This window comes from Passer montanus, unplaced genomic scaffold (genome assembly GCF_014805655.1).
Source record: "Passer montanus isolate IOZ18808 unplaced genomic scaffold, ASM1480565v1 scaffold36, whole genome shotgun sequence".
Taxonomy (NCBI): Eukaryota; Metazoa; Chordata; class Aves; order Passeriformes; family Passeridae; genus Passer; species Passer montanus.
In genome coordinates, this window is record NW_024368374.1 from 8,085,895 (window position 1) to 8,107,569 (window position 21,675).

Genomic DNA, 21,675 nt, shown 5'->3' on the forward strand with positions numbered 1-21,675 from the left:
AGAAGCATAGGAAATCTTTGGGAGACACTGAGCTATCGAGTGCCATAGACTTGCAGTAAAATCTTACAGGAAATATGTCAGAGAAAGTTAAATTGGATTATTTGGTGAGGTGGGTTAAATTTCCCCCTGTGGAAGTGTTACTGCTGCTGTCCCAGAAAACCACAAGGAGCTAGGCAGCCATTTAGTGGTTGTTTTAGCCCTGAGAAATAGGTTGCAGGAAAGATCTTGGCACTCTTAAGTTCAGCTGGTACAGTGATGAGAATGATCTGGAAATTGTTGCTATGTCTGTCTGAATTGTTAAAGCCCAAAGAGGGAAGCTAAAAAAATAAATCTGTCCCGTGGCAACTCCTGACTCAGAGGCACTAGTTGGGGTAGAGCAGGAAAAGCCATCTGAGTCACCGAGTCAAATAACAAAACACTTGGGAAGGCTGGAGCTATTAAGGCAGTTTCTACTAAATGTTGCCAATGCCAACAGTTAGTTTCTTCATGGCCATAGTACACTAGCTGAACTTTTAAAAATAAATAAATACCATTTGTTTATGCACACTCAGTGGAAACTGGGGCATTTGGTAATAGTGTATGCCACATTCTACAGCAGTAGATGTCTTCTCTCTGCCTTGTTATTGTTGGTACATTTGTTGATTTGTAGTTTGGGGGGGAAAAAAAGTATCTATAGTTTATAAAATGTTTATGAAATGTTTACCAGGTGACTCCTGGCTGCCATCATAGGGGACCAGGATGGAGCATGGACAACGAAGCGTGCTTTCCATTCCTGCTTCCCTTTTCCATCAGCTGGTAGGGAGTAGATATTTTGAGCCACATGCTGCTGTCAGCTGAAAGGATTATGAGATTCAAACTAGTTTTCCACTCCTGCCAAGTCCAAATGGGTCCTTTGCTGTAATGCTGATATTGTTCATTGTCTGCAGAGACACAAATGTGGCAGTGCTCGGCCATGCCTCGGGGTTTGATCCCATGTTGTCTTTGGTTGTGTCTTCAGTGTAGAGGTTTTGGTGTGACTTCTTCCTCCTCTCTGGCTGGCTTTCCCTGCCACATCTTTGTGATACAGGAAGATTTGTGCCAAAGCACAGGCTGATTAAAAGAGGTCTGTTTGAAATTTAAGATGTTTAGCCAATCTAGTTTTCTGACTGCCACCAGAAGACACAATCCTTATTATTCCTGAAGTCTGAGAGTTTCTTTTCAGTATGTTCAGCAAGCTCTTTCAACTTGCATCTAGACCTGACACATGGGAAGCACTGGAAACGCTTAGCTGAGAATAGTAGGGGAAAGATTGCCAACACTAAAGTCTTAAATTGTCTTAAGCCCATCATAAAATCACACTTTCAGTTAACTAAAGTACATTGTGTGTGGTATGGACCTCATTGTGGGACTGAATTTGTTAGCTACTCAAGTGTGCAGTGTTTCTTGGGTTTTTTTAAGGCAGTGTTCTTTCTGCCCTTTTATAAAAAACACATTTTTGACAATCTCAGCTTTTCACAGGAGTGGAATTTTAAGAAAACACAATGCCTATAATCAGAAGACTTTGGAAATTATGGTGTTGGATGCAGTTTTTTACAGCTTTTGATTTACTAGTGGTTGCTGATTGGAGTTTTATTATGTAGTAATTTATTTACATAGTAATTGAATTACACACACAACTTGTAATTGAATTACACATTGCAGATCTCTACAGAATCTGGTATTTATACCAAATATCAGTGTCTGGGTTCTTGCCAAGAACTATGATCCTTATCTATGGTTGAGGAGAGTATTGAAGACTTCAGTGCTCTCCAGAGGATAAGTAGATGATAAGGCTGTTGGGTTTTTAAATTGAAGTTCTGATTATTTCTAACAATACAACATAATGTTCAAGCAGCTTATTTTGAGGGAGAACACCAGGCAGCCAAAATAAAGAGCTCATGGAGAAGCCCAGAGCATTGGCAGAAAAATCATTATCTTACAGGATATTTTTAAGGAATTGCCAAGCAGTTTACTTGCTTGTAACCATGGTGTGAAAACAGCCACTGTAGGTTCCTAAGTTTGCATGAAGAACCCATACACTGTCCTCTCAGAGTTGGGAGTCCTTTTTTTTCATTGGGGGCTTAATATACAATAAGCACAGCCTCTGCTTTGACATGCCTCCAGGCTCCATAAAGCCTGGGTGGAATACACACACCCAGCAAAAAGTGTCAGGAACATGGGATTGCACATCCAGAAACACAATATGGCATTCTCATCCTTTGTTTTTAACCTGTTTCTGAAGGGGAATGTAATATGAATTTGTGCCATCTATCTTAACAGAGACACTAACTTCCCACAGGTTTCATTGGAACTGAATGAAATACACTGGGACAAGAGGGAGAAAAAGTACTGAACAGAGTTCAAGTTACCCTTTTTCCTAATCTGCAGCTGGACAGTCAGCCCACAGGCAACACACACATCCCTTTACACCAAGCATGAGCTGTTCCTTAGCTGCCAGCTAGTGAGGGGATAGGTGAGAAATCTGCAGTACTGTCAATGAAGAGATGAGGGAAACAGGGGCTGAGAACATATCTGTGACCTAAGGAGTGACTCTGACTCTTTGCCTTGGTATGCACAATCATCAGCCTTACTAAAGGAGTCAAAGAAGTTTTGGAAGATGTCATGGAAAAGATGATAATCATGTAGCTCAAGGGCTTTTCTTCCATAACTCTTACCACAAAACCCCTTTTCATTTGTGGACAAGGAGTACAGCAGGACAATGTACTAGAATAAGATAATACGTGTAGGCTCACGCAGATGAGGCACCCAAGATGGAGGTGTGTACAGTGGAGAGTGATGGGCCTTATCTGAGGTTGGACTCTGCTTCTCACCTTGGGCTACAAAAGGAGCCATGTGCTGGAGGGACATCCATCAGGTCCATAGCCTTCCATGGGAGGACTCTGTGCCACAAAAGTTGTGAATCCCATGAAGGAGATGAGGGTCACATGGCTCTGAAGAGGGCTTAGATGGCACCAGAGACCATCTGACTGCAAATGGAAGAGGGAGTGCCAGGTATTGTTGCATTGTCAGCTTAAGAAATGCAGCAATGCAAGCACCCAGGCCAGCAGAAGGGAAGGCAGCAGGAGTACAGGGAGAGGTGAAGGATGTGAGATGGGCCCTTTCAACAGCAGCTTAAATTGATCATGAAAAGTTACCCCTAGGCAGGTCAGGAGAAGATAACTGGTGAGGGAGGGATGAAAATTCACTGGAGCTGGAGCACAGTGGGGAGCTTCAGCAGATGTTTTACCATCTAACAGCAGAGGTACCACATGTTTAGATCTGCCATTGCCTTTGCTTGATCATGCAGGGGCTCTGTGGGCGTTAAATGTTGGTTGTTGAAAAGATTCATTCCCTCAGGATTGGCTGCAGTGCTGTACGCCAAGGGTAATAATGACTCCTTGTAAGACTGTTCATATTAATGTACCAGAGAAAGCTTTTTATCTCCATCAGAGAGATAATGGGCCTAATTTTGAGCACTTTTTTTTTTTCCTCAGGGGTTTTTTCTTATTGTTTTTCAGCTACAGGAGGAGCAGATTGACCATTTTGCTGTGCTTGTGTGTGTGCTGGTGTACTGTGCATTGTCTGTGCTTTTCTTAGCACAGAGGGAGGAGTGAGCATTGGAGAACATTCAACTGCAGTTCCTCTGGAAAATTATGCTCTAAGGGGGTTGTGAAAGATGTTTCTCCTCTTGACACAGTGCTGTGCAGAATATCCCCTTTCTTCTTGCTTCTGAACATCCTTCCTGAGTTCGAGGTGGTGTGCAAAGCAGGGCATGCTGAGAAGCACATCATCCAGCAGCCCTGCATTTGTCAGATGCTATTAAACAGCAGGGAAAGAGAATGGAGGAGCTGGTGAATCTGTCACATCTTTCTTGTTCAAAAGTTTATTGATGCTGCATAATTCATCAAAGCACGACCGACCTAGTGGTGGGTTCGAATCTGTCACATCTTTCTTGTTTATTGATGCTGCATAATTCATCAAAGCACGACCGACCTAGTGGTGGGTTCTGCTGCTGGAGGTGTCTGGCTTCTGTTGCAGCTGCCCATAAAGCAGTGATCCTTGTTTAGGAAAATAGCCTCTGACTTTGTGCCTGCCCATGAGCCTTTCAATTAGTACACCTAAAAGGATCACTCTTGCCTTGGACTCAGATAAAATGTGAAGGTCCTGTTCGCTGAGAAATGCTACAGTTTTGGCATTTCCTTGTGTATTGCAATGTGTTTGAAGTAGAGAAGTACAGATACTTTCTGTGCAACAGCAATCCTGGGAAATTTTAATTGGAAATATTATAGTGCCTTTTTATTCTGACATTATTTATACAGTGTTTGGGATTATTTTACATTCCCACAGTTGAAATATTTTGATTGATTAACAGTGAAAAAATATGCTGTTTTGTAATGTTTGGTTTTGAATTATTTCATTACTTCCTAATAGCAGTAATTTCTTGATAATGAAGTACTGCTTGATGGGAGTTGCAGTTCAGAAGCTTGGCAAATTCACCCTGAACCGCTCCTGTTGCCTGATTTACATCTCTGGTACTGCATCATGCAGTTTGGTCAAATGGAATTTGAAGTCTCACTGCCTGATGTAACAATAGAGGAATCTGGTCTGTATGGCATAAGACAGGTTCAGGTGTTGATTCTCATGAAGCAGCACACTGCTGCAGGAAAAAATGGAAGTTTGTGTTGCAGTGCTCTGATTCTCAATGCAATATTGCTGGTCAGAAAAAAAACCAAAACAAACAAACAAAAAAACCCAAACAAACAAACAAAAAGATTTGTCAAGTATTTTTGGGTTGGATATTTCCCCTGTGTTCCCTGGATAGAAGATTGAAAATGTACACGGCTAGAAAATTAGCTAGGTCTGCCACAGTTTGGAAATACTCTTTCACATGCACAAACTAGGACCAGGAACCAGTCTGCCTAAAATCTCACTTCATTGTAAATTCAATCCTATCCTATGAAACTTACCAGGTTTCCTTGGCCCTGTAGTTAACTCTTCGTTAAATAACTCCTGGTACATCTGAGAGGTTTTTAGGTTCACCCTTTGTTTCACCAGCACAGGGTGAGGAGAGACATTTCAGGGAGACAGGTATTTATATCCTTCCTAAGCTCTGCTATGGGATGAGTCTAGTTAACTGGAGAAGCCTGGAAAATAAGATCTCATCAAGACTGCTGAAGGTGGTGACTTCTCCTGAAATAAAAAAGTACTTGGAACACTGCCATGAGAAGGAATGGGTCTTTGCTCAGGGCCCTTCTAGAGGGAATGTGTAAATGGTGTAAAAGAGGGACCAGACTGCCAGGGGATGGTCAGAGTTTTGCTTGAGCAAGGTGTGCAAGAGACCTAGGGCCAAAAAGCAAATGAAAAGGGAGACTTCTCTAATTTAGGATTATGCAGGTGGTGTGGAAGAAAACTCTAGGGACATTTTGCCCCTCGTGTGGGTTAAAGTTAAATGCATACATACTGTAGGGAAGAGGAGTGTTAGATCCAGTTCTCCATATCTGTAGATGAGTCTGTCTGCTTCCCAGCTGCTGGGGTTGCTGTCCTGACCTTACACACACTTGTGCCTGCCTTGGGTCAGGAGCCCTGCCTTCCAGAGAGCAAGAGCGATACCTGAGTCCTTATGGCACCTCTCAGGGGTGGAGGCTGCTCCCCCAGCCACTGAACCCATTGCTTTCCACTTCCCCCATGGGTGTCACTAGATCATAGAATCATAAAGTTATTTAAGTTGGAAAAGACCGCTAAGATCGTCAAGTCCAGCCATTAACCCAGCACTGTCAAATCCACCTGTCCTGTTTGTCCCCAAGCCCAGGCAGCTTCAGTTTCAGAGAAGTCACCAAAATGAAGTAGTTGGCATTGGCAGACTTGACAGGACCCACTGCTTTCTTTCAGATTGTCTTACTGATGAAAATGTCCTGGTTTCTGGGCAGGAGGAGCCACAGGGACTGCCATTCTGTTTTGCAGGACATTCCTTTATCTCAGCTCAGCAATATCACATCAGCAACAAAACAAAATTTATATGTACAGAAGGACCCATACAATCATGAAATATCAGGGCCACCTTCCACTGCCAGCTTTAAGAGGTCAAGTGTAACAGCTCCACAGCATTTGGGCTGACTGACTGCTTTAACCTCTCATGGGTGGTTTACAGTACCTAGCAGAGGAGTAAAAAGTTTAGAATTGTAAAATACTCTTTCAATCCTGGTAGTAATTACCTCTTAGCAAAGTTAGTGCTCTGCCAACTCAAAGAGACCTAATCCCCTTCTGTCATAGGAAGGGAAAAACTGTAATAGCTGTGAGAACTGTGAAGCTTATTTTCAAATAGATGACTCAGCATTTTGATATTTTCTGTGGGATTAACTAGTAACACAGGAAGGCTAATACATATGCAGAGCTTTCGTTTGCTTCTGTAACAATTTGCCCCGGGGCAAATTGAACTGTGTCATGATAATGGTGTTGTTGCCCCTCTTTCTTTGTCGGATGAGGGAAAAAGACTTGTTAGCAATATAGAAACAATTTGCAACTTGTTGTCATTTCAGGGAAGGTTTCTCCTTGCGTCATATTTCTGCTTAAGTTTCTCTTTTCCTTACCCAAACAGAAAGGGCTACCATTTTAAAAACACAGAAGCCACATAACGAAACATGTTAAAGCATCTGTGCTAACATAAAACAGGACTGAAGCTCTTTCTGTACTGATCTGTTGCACTCACACAGTTGCTGCTAGGTCAAAAAGAAGAGATGATTTGCTCTGCTCTAACTTTGGCTCCTGAGGATGGCTTTGTGCTGTGCCTGTGAGGCTGGTTCTGCGAGCATCTGGTGCTGGTGGGCACAGGCAGCGATGGCTGCAGAATACTAATGCTGCCACTGGCTCCCACAAGGCTCCACTTCTGAAAAACGCTTCAGCCATTCAGCGTCCATACACCATGCTGAGCAACAGGAGGGTAGAAAAGCCGTGCTCAGGGATTTTTTTTTTTTAATGCAGAGCAAGAAGCTGACAGAAATGATGGCTCTGTGCTTCACATTGTTGTGCCCAGGCTTCTTTCAGAGCTGCAGTCATTTATATGCATAAATATCAAGCCTGTCACTTGTTGCAGGCTTTGATAGCATTTGTGTAACAAAGGAATCAGAGAGAGAAAAAAGCTGAACATCTTCTATTCCAGCCTTAGAAAATGAATGACTGCACAGTTATCAGGTTTCAGGTTTTATTAGATCACTGTCCTCTGCAATTTGTTTTCCTTCTTGTTCTGCTGTCCGATGTAGAGGACCACGAGAGGACCTCCCCCCACACCCCTTTTGTCTTTCTCCCACGCTGTGACTACCCACAGGCGGGTTCTCAAAGAATTACCTACCAGTAATGATTGCCACAGCAAAGCCTCTTGCCACATACTGACCCCGTTTTTCTTTTTGCTTCAATTTTTTTTCTTCCATTAGCCATCTGACAAAGTCACTCCACATCACCCATTTCATGCAAAGATACGAGAACTCTGCTGTAATTGTATTTTTGATTACTTACTTGGTTTTTCTTTATCTCCCCTAGGCAAGATGCACACTTGCTATTTGCTCTGCATACCATATCTTTCTGCAGCTTCTAAATTGAGGCCAGCGTCATGTTTACCAGTCACCTCTGTCTGCAAAGCTATGCAGTTGCATCTAAATTTTCTCTGGGTCTTGCAGCTATTCTGTATTGAAAGACAACTAAAATACACTACTCGCACAAAGCTGCTTTTCCATTAAAGCTATTGGTGAAGTATCACAAGAATGTTGTTCTCTTGCCAGGAGGGAGGAGGGAGACGTTTGTACTGATTGCTAATAGGAGGGGGAATAGCCTTTGAGACAATCCCCTTATTAAATGTGGTCTGCACAATGAAAAGCTTGGGAAGCCTTTCTAAGGCTTCTCACATTTAGGCTTTGTGCCCAAGCTCAGGGTCTCAGACATGGAGGTGGTTTCAGAATACCACACAAGGGGAACCATTTCAGCAAAAATATCAAGGCTACTTGATTAATTTATTAAAGTGCCTTGTATCACTATGCCTCTTTATTGGCATGTAACTCCAGCAGAACAAAGTAACAATTTCTCCCTAGACCTCTACCCTTTGCTCTGCTGGGCTCTCAAAGTTCCAGGGACAAACAAGAGATAGAGTCCCTCTGAACAGTGCCAAGGTTAACTATAAGTTTCTTTTTTCCCCTGTGTAAGTGTAACTTTTTTGTTCCTCCTCCCTTTATAAGTCTTCCCTAATCTTAAGAAAACCTTGAAGCAGTAGTGTTACAGTCTGAAGATATAAACAGTGCAGGATTTGTAGGGACAAGTAATATATTATCCTAAAGAAAGACCTGTATGCCTGAAGGCTTGTCTGCTTTTTCTTTTTACCAGCTGTATCAGTTGGTCTAGTAAAAGATATTACCTTTCCCTACAAACATTGCCTTACTTACTAGAATAGTTGCCTCCAGGACATAAAACATTTAACTGTGTATAAAACTTCAGTGTCAGGGTGATAGAGTAGAGTTCAAAGGTGTGATTTCCATGCCCTGGGCCAATTGGCAAAAATGAAAATAAGGTGGGATGAACACTCTCCACCCTTATCATTCTGCACATCATTAATGTCCCTTACACCCCCACTCTACATCAGTATTTTTGTCTTTGCTACCTCTCAACTGTATGGAACAGGTCTTTTCCAACAAATAAATGCATGTTGACTAGCATCTTTTGGATGCTGTCTCAGAAAAACAGCAGCTCTTATGGTATGCTTGATTAAACTTTTCTCTGCCTTCTGATTATTTTCTTGGTTGCTATATCACTGAACTTTTTTTGTTGTTGTTTACTGCAAGTGAGAATCAGAGGCCTGGAGAAAAAGAAAAGCCCACTATGACTGAGTAGATTGTTTCTCTTTTAATGGTTACCTAAGTGTTGTAACTTGGTTGCAAATCTTAAAGGACTTTTTTTTTTTTAATATTTCAGGTGAACTTTCTGTGGAAGGCATACAAGACCCATTCCTTGTTAGTGTACATATTATCACAGACCCAGGTGAATCCAAGACTCTTCAGCAGGCCATTGATAAGCTTCTAGCCTGGATCCATCCCGACCTCCAGCTGTTTCGGGTCTCAGAAAGACGAGTGCCCCGGAAGCGCAGGAAGCTGCTCAAGGCTGCTGTTGCTCAGCCAGCCCTTGCTGTCATTCTCTTCCTGCAGGAGGAGTACGGAGAAGAACCCATCTTGCAGCTCCATGAAACTTTTCAGCGACCACCTTGGCATTACCACCACACAGAGCTAATGCATGGGAAGTTCCTCCCTTACCTGCCATGCAGCCAAGACTTTTACACTTTGGCTCCAGAGACTCCTCTGTGGGCCATTCGCCCAGTGCACTACGGGAAAGAAATGATCCGCTTCACCATATACTGCAGGAATGAGAATTTTGTGGACATTTTGAAATTGTATGAGTTAATACTGAAAAGACCAGTGTGTCAGAAAAAAGCAGACTTTTGTGTTTTTCCTGTCTATTCTAACATGGAAATAGACATTCAGTTTTCTTTAAAAAAACTCCCAAAGGGACAAGTTCCAGTGAGAACAGAGTCAGCCGTGCTGGAGTTCAGAGTGAAAGATGTGGGGCAGCTTGTGCCTCTCTTGCCCAACCCTTGCAGCCCCATCAGCGAAGGCAGGTGGCAGACAGAAGACCATGATGGAAATAGGATCCTTTTGCAGGTAAACTCAGTACACAGGGAAATAGAAGCACATTTCTTGGTTTTGTGCAGGAAAGCTTCCCCTGCACTGACAGTTGCCCTTTTGTTGGTTGGTTGTTGGTTTTTTTGCTCTATCCTTGGAGCAAGAGCCAGGACAGTACTGCTGAAAAAAGAATTTGAAACCCCTTGCTGTGTTGTGTAACTGATCACAAAAGCAGTGAATGATGTTAGCCAGATATCAGTCAACCTCAGTTTACGCTAAGAGTGATGTGAGATGAGATAGCTGTTTAAAAAATTGAGGAGAGAAGGAATTATGAGCCCGAGTGGAGAAATCGTGGCTGGTGAGTGTAGTTTTATAAGAAGTATGGGCACAGAACTGACAGGGAGTTTTAAAATAGCCCTCAGTTATGAGGCTTCTATGGGAGACAAGCAGAAGCCCTAATGGTACTCATTATTTTCTAGCATCACTGGATGACAAACTGCATCTCTCTTTTGCACAGTGATTATCAGGATGAAGAGAGGTGATGAAGGAAAAGAAATGTGTCCTGAAGAGCAGCCTAAGAGAGACATTCCCACTGATTCTCTTTTTGAACTAATCTCAAGTGCTGATAACCGAATCCTGAGAGTTTGTTTGTTAGGACATCTGTAGGCACCATATCTGGGCAATATATCAGCATGCTCTGCTTCACTACACCACATCCAGGGGAGATAAAAGGACAAGCAGCAAACTCTTAATAGCTGCCTGCCCTGCAGAGGGGTATCTGTGGCAATCCAGAGCCAGGTTAATGGGCATTCTTGCACTGCAGAGATTTTTATTGCTGCTTACATTCAAATCAAAGAGCACAGTCTTTCACCTTTATAAGGCTGTTCAGATTTCAAAGGGTATGATTTTGGAGTGAATTCCATTCATGTAACTTGTCCAGTTGTCTGACCTTTTTTCTGTGCAATACACATTGTGGGTGCCATCCTTGCACCAAACAGACCTCCTAGCATGCAGAGAGGTGTGCAGCCCTCTGTAGCACAGTGCCTCAGAGTTTGTAGTTCCTGGGACTGAAATTCCAGGTACACAGGACATCTCTGCTCTGGTGAGTCACATCCAGGTGGAAGTGGAACCTTTCAATGCTGCTTTGCAGATGCTGCCATCAGAGAAATCCTATGCGAGAGCTGAATAACACTTGGGAATAACACTCAGCAAAGGGCTGAGGAGGGCAGCTTCCTTGCCCATCTGTCAAGCCAGTCACCAGTTTGTCAGGGTTACTGATTGCACTTCAGGCGTATCTGTGTTAGCCTGAGATAAGCTGCAAACCGAATCTGACAAGTCATCACCAAACTTATACACAGCAACCACACTCACCTATGTCCTCTTTCCCCTGTTCTTTGTCAGGAGGTTTCTGCTGTGTGATATAACTTTGGTTTATGGGACCTTACACTGGTTTCAAGCAAATTGAAGGGAAGGGTAAAACAAACAAAAAAATAGGGCTTTTAAATAGGGCTTTTGGTTTAAACCCAGCAAATTTTCAGAAATAACAACTGTCAGGCAGTACAGAGGTAAAGTGAGACTTGCTGAGCAAAGAAAATCAGAATAAGATTTTAGCCATATGAACCAAAGAGAAGAGCAGAAACCTGCCTAAGTATGGCCTGCAAGTACAATTGATTTTCATTTCTTGTTTTGGGTGAGGATGATGGTTATGAGCAGGAGGACAAAATGTCAAATGAGAATGAAGTTACAGAAATGGAATTTATCACTCTGGAAGTTTGTGAAGTAAAACAAGTTTAATATATGCAAAGTGGAAGGAAAACAAAGCCTTTGGATCTAACTTATGCCATTTTAAAGTCATGAAAACTAGGTCCTGGTATGTGGGTTTTAAGCAAGGCTGTACAAAAAGAAGTGGAGCTCTAAGGCTAAAGCAAAGGGAAAATTTCCTGTTTCTTAGATATCTACAGCCACCAGTGCAACATGACCATGAAAAGAAAATTGCAGTCTCTGATGGGTACCAGAGTTACTTGCCATAGGAAGCATGGGAGGTTGCACAGGATCCCAAGGGCCACACCTTTCTTCAGCTCTGGACTCCAGAAAGGGGCAGGGACCAGGAAGGGCTCTCACCCCATGCAGAGGAATGGAGAGACAGTCCTGCAAAGGGAAACTGGAAGAGCAGGGTCACCTGTGCCCAACCAAAGTAAGTCTGAAGGGAGCTCTGACTTGAAGACAGATCACATGATAAACAGCAGGAGCAGGAAAAGGCTGGTTTACTCAGTTATTGTTTTGATACAGAAACGAGAACCTGCCAATAAATAGATCATAGTACATATTCACAGCTAACTACATAACAGCCACCAGCAGATGCAAGCAAGTTAATACCTTAATTTAAGGCAGGATGGTCAGTTAGGGAGAGGAAATGATGGAGCATGGGTTATAGGAAACATTGGATTTGGTGATCCATGAACTCCTTATATTAATTTAATTCATTCTAAGTTAAAGCAATTATAATATCTACCTTTGAAAGTAACAAGGCTACAGTTTGACTTCTCAGAGAGAGTTGCTATTAGCAATATTATCCATGCCACAACATTGATGATAACTTTGATTTCTTCCCAGTTATATAAATGTAAACAATGACCTCTTAGTACTTTTCAATCTCCATATCAGTTGATAGTTAGTAATCATCAGAATGGTTTTGTTTACTTTATACAGATGCTGCAGCTTTTTAAAATTATAATTGTACCAAAAATGGTAGATTAACATCCCTGTTAAATTTTTTTGAAGTTTGAAGTTTGAGTATACTTCCATGTTTAAGCTAACAAGACGTGACCTCTTGCTTGTCCTGACAGGGACTTGGATACTTGCCAGCCAGATTGATCCATGTTCTTAATCCATTTTGCAAATGCAATTATCAAGGGGCTTAGATAAAGTCAGTTCAAGAGACAACAAAGTTATTCGTGGGTAAGATAAATCTGTTTAATGCCAAGAAACTATTCCTTCATTTGCAGGGAAGCCCTTCAGAACTATTTTTTGTCACAGTGGCTTTTACAGATTGGCAAATTGCTCCAAGGGTGCAGCTATATAACAGCTGAGGCAAAGGGCTCAGTTGGCTGGAGCAGGAGCAAGGCTCAGGAACACGATTGCATCCTATGGGAATACACCCCCACTGCTTCACCAGAGCTAAGCCAAGAAGCAGGAGCTCTGGGGAGCTTTATCAGAGCAGTGGGAAGAATATGTAAATAATGCAGCTAAGAATATACCATGCATTGGTATACTGAGTATACTGCTGGATTTATAGGTCTTGTCCAGATTCTTGGCTGCCTCTGGGCATAATCCACACTGAGACAGATGAAGTGCTAATCAACTTGCACTCCTGGCAATGCAATGTGGGAAGCAGGAAAGGTTGGTAACTGATTGGACTGGCTTGGTCACACATGTTTAGGAAGCAAGGATAGTGAGCAGAGAGGAGAAAGTGCACAGATGGCTTCTTTAAATTATGATAACATCTCTGGATAGAGTAGGGAAAGTAAAATAATATTTTGGCAGGATTTCCTAGCCACTCTGCGTGAGGTGGGACATGCAGACATACCCAGGAGGAAGGTGGACACCAGAAAAATTAATGTCTTACCTAGGCAGAGACTCAGCACTTAAGCACAGGACCTGCTGCTGTTTTACATGCCAGAGAGTCCCTGTGCAGTTTATGAGGTGGCTATTTTCTGCCTAGTGTTGCTTTTTAAGGCATCCTTGAAATAACACTGCAAATGTTAACAGATCACAGCTTATGAGGAGGTAGAGGGATTCTTTTTTTAGCTGATTTGCTGAATTAATCGGCCAATGTTCTTATCTGTATGGGGCAACTGTAATCTTGAGGTGAGAAGTGGTGTCGTGTGTTTCAGGAGCAGAGGTAGCGGCCATAGCTGACACAAGAGGACTCAGTTAAATACAAGTGGAAAAGAGAAAGAAAGGCAGCTAAACCAGGGTCAGAAAAGGCAAAAAGACAAAAACAGGCAAAGAAAGGGCACTTTTGCAGAGAACAATTTAGTCTGCAGGAAAGAAAATGGAGGTGAGAAAAGACCTTCAAGCTTGCAGAATTATTATACATAATAGTGCAGATAGAGCAGAATTGAGCACAAAGAGGAAGAAAGGTGAGAAAAGCATCCACTGGCACAGGCCATCCAGAGAAGTTGCGAATTCCCTTTCCCTGGCAGTGTTCCAGGCCAGGCTGGATGGGGCTTTGAGCAACCTGGTCTAGTGGAAGGTGTCCCAGCCCATGGCAGGGGGGTTGTAACTATACAGTCTTTACAGTCTCTTCCAACCCAAACTGTTCTATGTCTTATGACAGGCAAAGATGTGTACAGGACACCTTTACAAAAATTATGTTTATTTTCTTCTGAAAGTGGTGAAAAAGACACACTTTCAGAGCAAAAGTTGACTCAGTTAAGGGAGGTGCCATGAACTGATTTAATTAATCTGCAAGTCTAATACTAGTCTCCTGCTTTACAAAAATTTTAATTCTATTTTTTCCTTTCCTTTTTGTGACATAAGTATTTGGTTGTCCTTAATGCTAATGTCTGGGTTTTGGGGGAGCATGAGAATCAGTCCCTAACTCATATAAGAGATTTTTACTTGTTTTTCTTCAGTCTAAGGTACTTTATCCAGTTAAGTTCAATGGCATACTAGGATCTCTTACAAATCAATACACCCAGCAAAAATTCTTGAGAATGAATATATTTTGTGTTACAAAGCACTCAGCTTTTCTATTTTTGCAAACACATTACAAGCCACTTTTCAAAGAGGTTCAATTTTTAATCACATTTGTGCATTTTGCCTTTTTGAAATGCTGTGCTTCTGACTGCCTTTCAAGTAAGACTTATTATGATGATACTGAGGACTAATCTCTGCCACTTCTTCTTGTGTTGATTTTTTTTTCCTCTGGATCAGTTCCACTGGTTTTAATACAATTAAACAAACACCATCACACTCCTGTTGAGCAAGGCAGGCAAAATCTGGGCTCGAGATGGTGATGTCATTGCTGTGCTTGCTGGGTCCTGACCTCAGCAAAGCCTTGCTGGCAGTTCTTAATGCAGATAATGCTTAAGGAGATCTCTATCTGCTTTCTTAAAAAGCAGATAACTTAAAATAGACTGCAGCAGCACTCATGGATTTTATCTGTTAGGTCCCGGCAGCCCAAGTTGAAAGTGCTTTTCTGAAAGGTTCACCCCAAGTTGTTTATGGCATTCCCGGATATTCATCATGAAATTCTTGTGCAGCCCATTGTAAAACACAAAGACTTTAAATCCCTCCAGGCTTCACAAAGATTTGTGCAGAGATTATAAATGAGCAGCAGATTAGCACCAGATGAAAAAATCTGTTCTGTTAGAGAGCTAATCTGTTCAGTCAGTGGCTGGGTTTGCTGCACATCTTTGTGGCAAGGTCTGACAAATCTACCTCCCTACATTTGGAATTTTGGTCAAAATCAATGTGTCACTTTGCATTGTGCCTTTGTCCTCTCGGATGACTGATGCCCTCTCTGGCATCTCCCTGGTGTTTTTGCCTGTTGCAGGCAGCACGGCTGTGCCAGGCAGGGCTCTGCCAGGCAGCAGGGAGGCAGCAGGCAATGCTGAGAGTGTTAGCAAGCTGTGAGAAGGCTGACTATGAGGATCTGAAAAAGAAAAGAGCTCAGAAAAGATGCAGCGGTTTTCAAAGCCAGTTGCAGTATTAAGGGGGCAGAGGAGCTTCCTCCAGGAACTGAGGAGGAGCTGTCACATGAGCGCACAGGCTGCATGCAGCACTCGGTGTGCCATCCCAAGGTGGCACAGGGGTGCACAGTCACTGGCCTTGGCACAGGACAAGGAGCTAGTTTTGCCTGACTTGTAATCCTGGCTAAATCACTGAATCCCCTCTGTGATCTCTGACAAGTTAGAGAATGTAGATATAGAAAAGTCTTATTAGTCCACATAATCCAGTTCTCTACAATACAGGATTAGCCTGTAATCTTTATTCACTAGTATTTTGTGGGATGGATCTTCTGAAACGCTACCTGTGGAACAGTGTTCTACCTGTAGCACATCACTGCTGTATTGTATTGCCTGGTGTTCTCACAGCCAGGAAAGTTTTCAGTTACATTGCTTTAAGATTAAAGTATTAAAATTATATTTACTATTATTAATATCCCCATTATTTCCTATTTCTGCCCATATAATGAAGACCAGCATTGGAAAATAGGTATTTTAAATCTTAACTCTTCTGAAAAAAATTATTGAGGTGAGCAGTTCCTCCTGTAAACATTTGTTCAGAAATAAGCTGTATTAGTGATGTTGCTTGGTCTGCCCTGCAGGCAGTCATTCTGGGGGCAGGCTGTGCTTGCTCGTTTCTCCTCACCATCCACCATCATCGCCTGTAGCACATCACTGCTGCTTGAGCTGCCTGGTGTTCTCACAGCCAGGAAAGTCTTCAGTTACATTGCTTTAAGATTAAAGTATTAAAATTATATTTACTATTATTAATATCCCCATTATTTCCTATTTCTGCCCATATAATGAAGACCAGCATTGGAAAATAGGTATTTTAAATCTTAACTCTTCTGAAAAAAATTATTGAGGTGAGCAGTTCCTCCTGTAAACATCTGTTCAGAAATGAGCTGTATTAGTGATGTTGCTTGGTCTGCCCTGCAGGCAGTCATTCTGGGGGCAGGCTGTGCTTGCTCGTTTCTCCTCACCATCCACCATCATCTCCTGCCAGGCCAAATGGGCTTGACCAGGAGCTGTGACCCAGGAGCAAGATTAACAGCAAATACTTTGTGTAAAATGAAGTGCCTCTATCTGTGTGCAGAAACATTAAAAGAACTAGGAAAAAAAGGTTTAAAATAGCAAAACCCTAAAACTAACATCCTACCTAAAGTAGGTTATCAGCTACAGTGTGTGTTCTCAGTGTAGTACAGCCCAAGGACATTGAAAACAATTCAGCTAACCAACCACACACAAAATTTTTTTCAGAAAAAGCTGAATTGCTCTCCAGACCCCACTGCCTGTATTAACTAGACAGTTAAATCTTATTTATGATGTCTGTGGGCTCTGCCTGACATATGTGTGGTAGACAGATGGCGTGACCTGCACAAGGTAAAGGTACTGGCCTCGGAACTCTCTGCAGTGCAAGGATAGGTCTGTTCCCAAAATGATTTTGGGAATTGATTCATTGAGCATGGTGGTTGAACTCATGTAGTGTATCTCATAACAGAGCTAGTGCAGAGAAAAAAAAGGGTGTCTTTTGTTAACACTAACAAAATATAATGAGTGTTTTCTTGGTCAAACACATCAAAATAGTGCAGTTATCTGTTTGTGGACTTTCAACATGTCAGGTTATTTCTATATTATCCAAAAATGTCTTTAGTTAAGAAAACAGCTAGTATATTCTTCATGGAAAAGCTTTTTATCTTGCAGAGTAATTTTTAAACAAATTGGCTCACATATTGCACTAAAAAAATAATGTTATTTGTAGAGGTCTAATGTGATTTCTGGCTAATGTTTTGCTGACAGCTAACTCATTACATTTGACTCTTTTGTCCTCAATTTCTTTATTCATATAATTCTTTATGACACTAAGGGAAACAGCTTACTATATTACACAGAAATAGGTTATGAATTAACACACCTTATTACAGATATTTTATATATATATATATAGTATTCATATGTATTTTTACTCACCTACAGTATCTAAATTACTTCTATGGTTTGGCTGTCCTATAATCTCTAGTAAGAGATCCAAGAACCAAGCATTTTTTGCAGATGTGAAAACCCTTTTTTTTGCCCATAAAATCACTTCAGTAAAATCCAGAATATGGCTATGACAGATCTGGGTCACTAAGACAATGTGATGTGCACTAGCAAGATGTTAGAAGCAGCAATGTATGGAGCTCTTTTAGAGACTGGGTACAAAGAACCTCCTTAGTTGCCAGGTCTCAGCTCTTTCTGTCATGTCATATAATCTGTTTGGTAAAACGAGCAGGGTCTGTCTTTATCCATTACTCACCCCAGAAGATTCTTCTCTTTCTGTTGTTATTAGAAACCTTTTATTAGTTTGTGGTTCTGTTTTTTTTAATGGATAGTTCATCTTTTTTTTTTCCCTGTGGCTCCATTGTTTTCAGTTCAGATTTATTCATTTTCACATAGGTGTGATTGGAATCGTATGCAGTACACTTAACAGTGTTGTCCACAGTGTTTTTTCAACTCACTTGAGACTGCCCAATACCATGTTGTCACAGCCTTGTTTCTTTAATAGCAGAAACAAATCAAGATATCCAGTTCTTTCTCCTCTCCTGTTTCCAACTGACAAGTCCCATAGCTGAGATTATTGTTTATTCTCAAGAATATGATCTTGCACTTTGTCCCATTAGTTCCTGTCCCTTTTGGAGCACAGATCAAGCATTTTGTATTATGCAAGAAATTCCATTAAGAAGACTTTAAATTAAACTTTTTTAAAGGCTAATTTCTAAAAGCCTCACTGAAATAAGGGCAAAGGTGAAAAACCTTACGATTGCTCAAATACAGTTCAGTTACCCAGACATGAATTCCATAGGAAAGTCACCTCACTCTAGCTCTTCCTTGAGAAGGATGTTGACTTATCATTTGTCACATGTGCTTTTCCTGTTCAAATGTTTGAGTATCTGATGGGTAGGCAATTGAATCCTGCCCTGGGACTGGGATTCAGCTCCAGATTTGAATCATAACCATGAGTTTGGGTCTTCAGCCCAGGTGTCTACAAGCAAACTGAACATGTGTCTGTAATGTCACTGTAAGCTAGTTAATAGAGCTGACTAGGTAAGAAAGAAAATGTGAAAGAGTTGAAAGAATTAGTAAATTTCCATTGAGGAGACTGAATGAACTTGCTGAAGGCTTTCTGATGTTTTAAAGGAGGACAAAACAAAAAAAATGAAGGAAGAAATGAGACATTATAATAATATAATATACTTCTTCCATTTCTTGATTTTTTAGTTAAGCTGTCCACTAAAGTAGTAATGTTGGAAGACAGAATATGAATGAATCTGAATAAGTCAATAGGAAGTGAGAAATTCAAGCTAGCGTAATTCAGCCCACAAGGCAAGGCTTCTCTACCATTTATTCTTGTTGTCTTTGAGGCTCCTTATGTAAATATTTGGGATTTTGGCAGAGTGGTTTGTCTTTGTTATTGCAGTGAAACATTTGCTGCAAGCATACTGACTGAAGCCTGCTTCATAATTATTTGCAGTAACAACTCAGCAATGGAGACTTAGGGTTGTAAAACTGCCAATTCTGTATTAATGTGATCTTCTTCTTTCCCTCTGTCGACTGCAGCAAGCACACAGTTGGTGTAGGAAGTCTGCAAAGCAGAACAAGCAACCATATCCATCTGTGTCAGCAGATTCCCACTTCACCACTCTGCCAGCCTTCCTTCCTCAGAGCCACCGATCTGTCTCTGAGCAGCCACAAGAAATGGGTCAAAAAAAGGAACATCACACTAATGGCCTTGGTCATTATCTTGGTTTCTCCCAGCAGGACTTGAGACATAGTGATCTAGGAGACTTCACACGCAGATCCAGGAGTGCCTCCAGCATTTCTTGGTCATTTCAACGAAGCAAGTCTCTGTTCTGCTTGCCCACAGTGAACTCCTCTTCAGCATCAGAGACATTTCATTTCAGTGAACCATTTCAGTTTTTAAATACTGGGTCACCTGCAACCAGGTTAAAAACATGGAAATGCAGTCCCAAGCTTAACATTAATGACTTAGAGGATGCCCAAGAGACTGATGTGGACACAGGGATGAAGCTGTCCTTCTCAGACCTGTCTGTGGTTTCTGCATACTCTGCCCTCAATGGATTTTGCAGTGAGTTGGAAGACTCTCTTCCATCACAGAAACAAACTCTCAGTAGGGCTAAACAGGCAGCCACCAGTGGAAGGCCTTTATCAGCCATGTGCAATACTTTTGAGTCAGTTGATGGTTCACTGCCTTCTCTTTCAGAATGGTCTTCCAGCTCTTTCACATCAGCATCTCTCTCTGAGCAACACAAGCAGCCCTTGAGAGCAGCTCCCTATTCTCTGGATGATCGTGTTTGCCTGGCTTCACCAGTTAATGAGGAAGAATTTTACATCTGAGGTTTCTCTAACTTACATCTTCCAGAGGAAACGTATTCTACTTGTGAATGACAGCAGTGGGTCCACCCTGAGGTTACAAGAAGGTTCCTTGCTGAGGAGAAGGTGATGCCAGAAGAGTGTTAAATATTTGAAGAAATTACTCAGAACCCTCTGAGACTGGCGTTCCCAAACCGGGTACAGTAAAGCAGTCTAAGATTGCACCCTCTATCTTGGCAATGGAGGATGTGATCAGCACAGAAGTTTTTGCACAGCAGCGCAAGGTGGATGTTTTCTGACCAGACCTTGGACTGATGGTGAAGGAAATACCAGAAGAGGCACATAGTATTCCATTTTAATTTGGCAGAAAATGTAGACTAATTTGTGAAAACAAACTGCTTTAACTTTTCTGAGAAATTCCCTTAACTCAGGATAGGTAGGAAAAGAAAGGGGTCTTATTTCCCGTTCACAGGTTCCAAAGGCAGCTCTAAGCCCAGCAGGTCCCAGCAGCACAGCCTCAGTAGGGTCAGGCAAGAAGTTTCTTGTGAGGAAACACTTTCCTTCCAACCTTTGAGAGCTGGCAGTGGTGAGCTGGGGCAGAATCACACAAACATCAAGGTTGAAAGAGGTCTTCAAGATCATCTAAGTCCAAGTGACAACCTAGCACTGCCATAATCACCCCTAAACAATATCCCCAAGTGCCACATCCTGACACCTCTTAAACACTTCCAGACACTGACCCCACCAACTCCCTGGACAATTTATTCTAAGGTCTGACCACCCTTTCAGTGAATTTTTTTTTTTTTCTAATATCTAATATGACCCTCCCCTGGTGCAATTTAAGGCTGTTTCCTCTCATTGTTGCACTTAAGATATGGCAGAAGAGACCAACCCCCACTTCACTGCAACCTCTTCTCTGGTAGTTGTGGAGATCGGTGAGGTAACCCCTGAGCCTTCTTTCCTCCAAACTAAACTAATCCCAGTTCCCTCAGCTGTTCCTTATGAGACTTTTGCTCCAAACCCTTCACCAGCTCCATTGCCCTTCTCTAGACATGCTCTGGCCCCTTAGTGTCCTTCCTGAATTGAGGGGCACAGAACTGAGCACAATGATTCAAGGTGCAGCTTTCACCAGTGCCAAGTACAGGGGTCCCATTGGCCACACTGTTCCTGATACAGGCCAGGATGCCATTGGCCTTCTTGGGCACCTGGGCACAGCTGGATCATGTTCAGCTGCTGTTGACCAGCAACCCCAGGTCCTTTTCCAGCCACTCTTCCCCCAGCCTGGTGCAATGCGTGGGATTGTTTTGACTCAAGTGCAGGACCCAGCACTTGGATCACCTTACTGAGCTCTACAAGACTGTCCTCAGCCCATTGATCCAGTCTGTCACAATCCCTCTGGAGAGCCTTCCTGCTCTGCAGGAGATTGACACTCCCACCCACCTTGGTGTCATCTGTGAACTGAGGATGCGCTCAATCCACTCATCCAGATCATCAATGAAGATGTGAAACAGAGCTGGCACCACTGCTGAGCCCTGGGGAACACCACCAGTTACCAGCAGCCAACTGGATGTAGTTCCATCCACCACCACTCTCTGGGCCTGCCCATCCAGCCAGTTTTATTCAGTTAAGAGTTCCCCCATCCAAGCCATGAGCAACCAGTTTCTCCAGGATAGTGCTGTGGGAGACAGTTTCAAATGCTTTCCTAAAGTCTGGGTAGACACCATCCACAGACTTTCCCTCACCTACTGAGTGGATCACGTTGTCATAGAAGGAGATCAGGTTGGTCAAGTAGGACCTGCTTTTCATAAACCGATACTGGCTGAGCCTGAGCCCTTGGTTGTTCTGTGCATGCCACGTGATGGCACTCAGGATGATCTGCTCCACACCTTTCCCCAGTGCCA

The 21,675-nt window shown here is 42.3% G+C and overlaps 1 protein-coding gene across 1 annotated transcript in view; it reads left to right on the forward strand.

Annotated features, from left to right (window-relative positions):
* The window catches only part of FAM124A (family with sequence similarity 124 member A), a 37,195-nt gene extending 17,380 nt beyond the window's left edge, over nt 1-19,815 (forward strand). The window contains exons 3-4 of the mRNA XM_039716738.1: nt 8,971-9,710; nt 19,001-19,815. Of these exons, the coding sequence (XP_039572672.1) occupies nt 8,971-9,710; nt 19,001-19,798 (1,538 nt within the window). The 3' untranslated portion in view covers nt 19,799-19,815. The remainder of the gene's footprint in view (nt 1-8,970; nt 9,711-19,000) is intronic.
* Nucleotides 19,816-21,675: the final 1,860 nt, after the last annotated feature.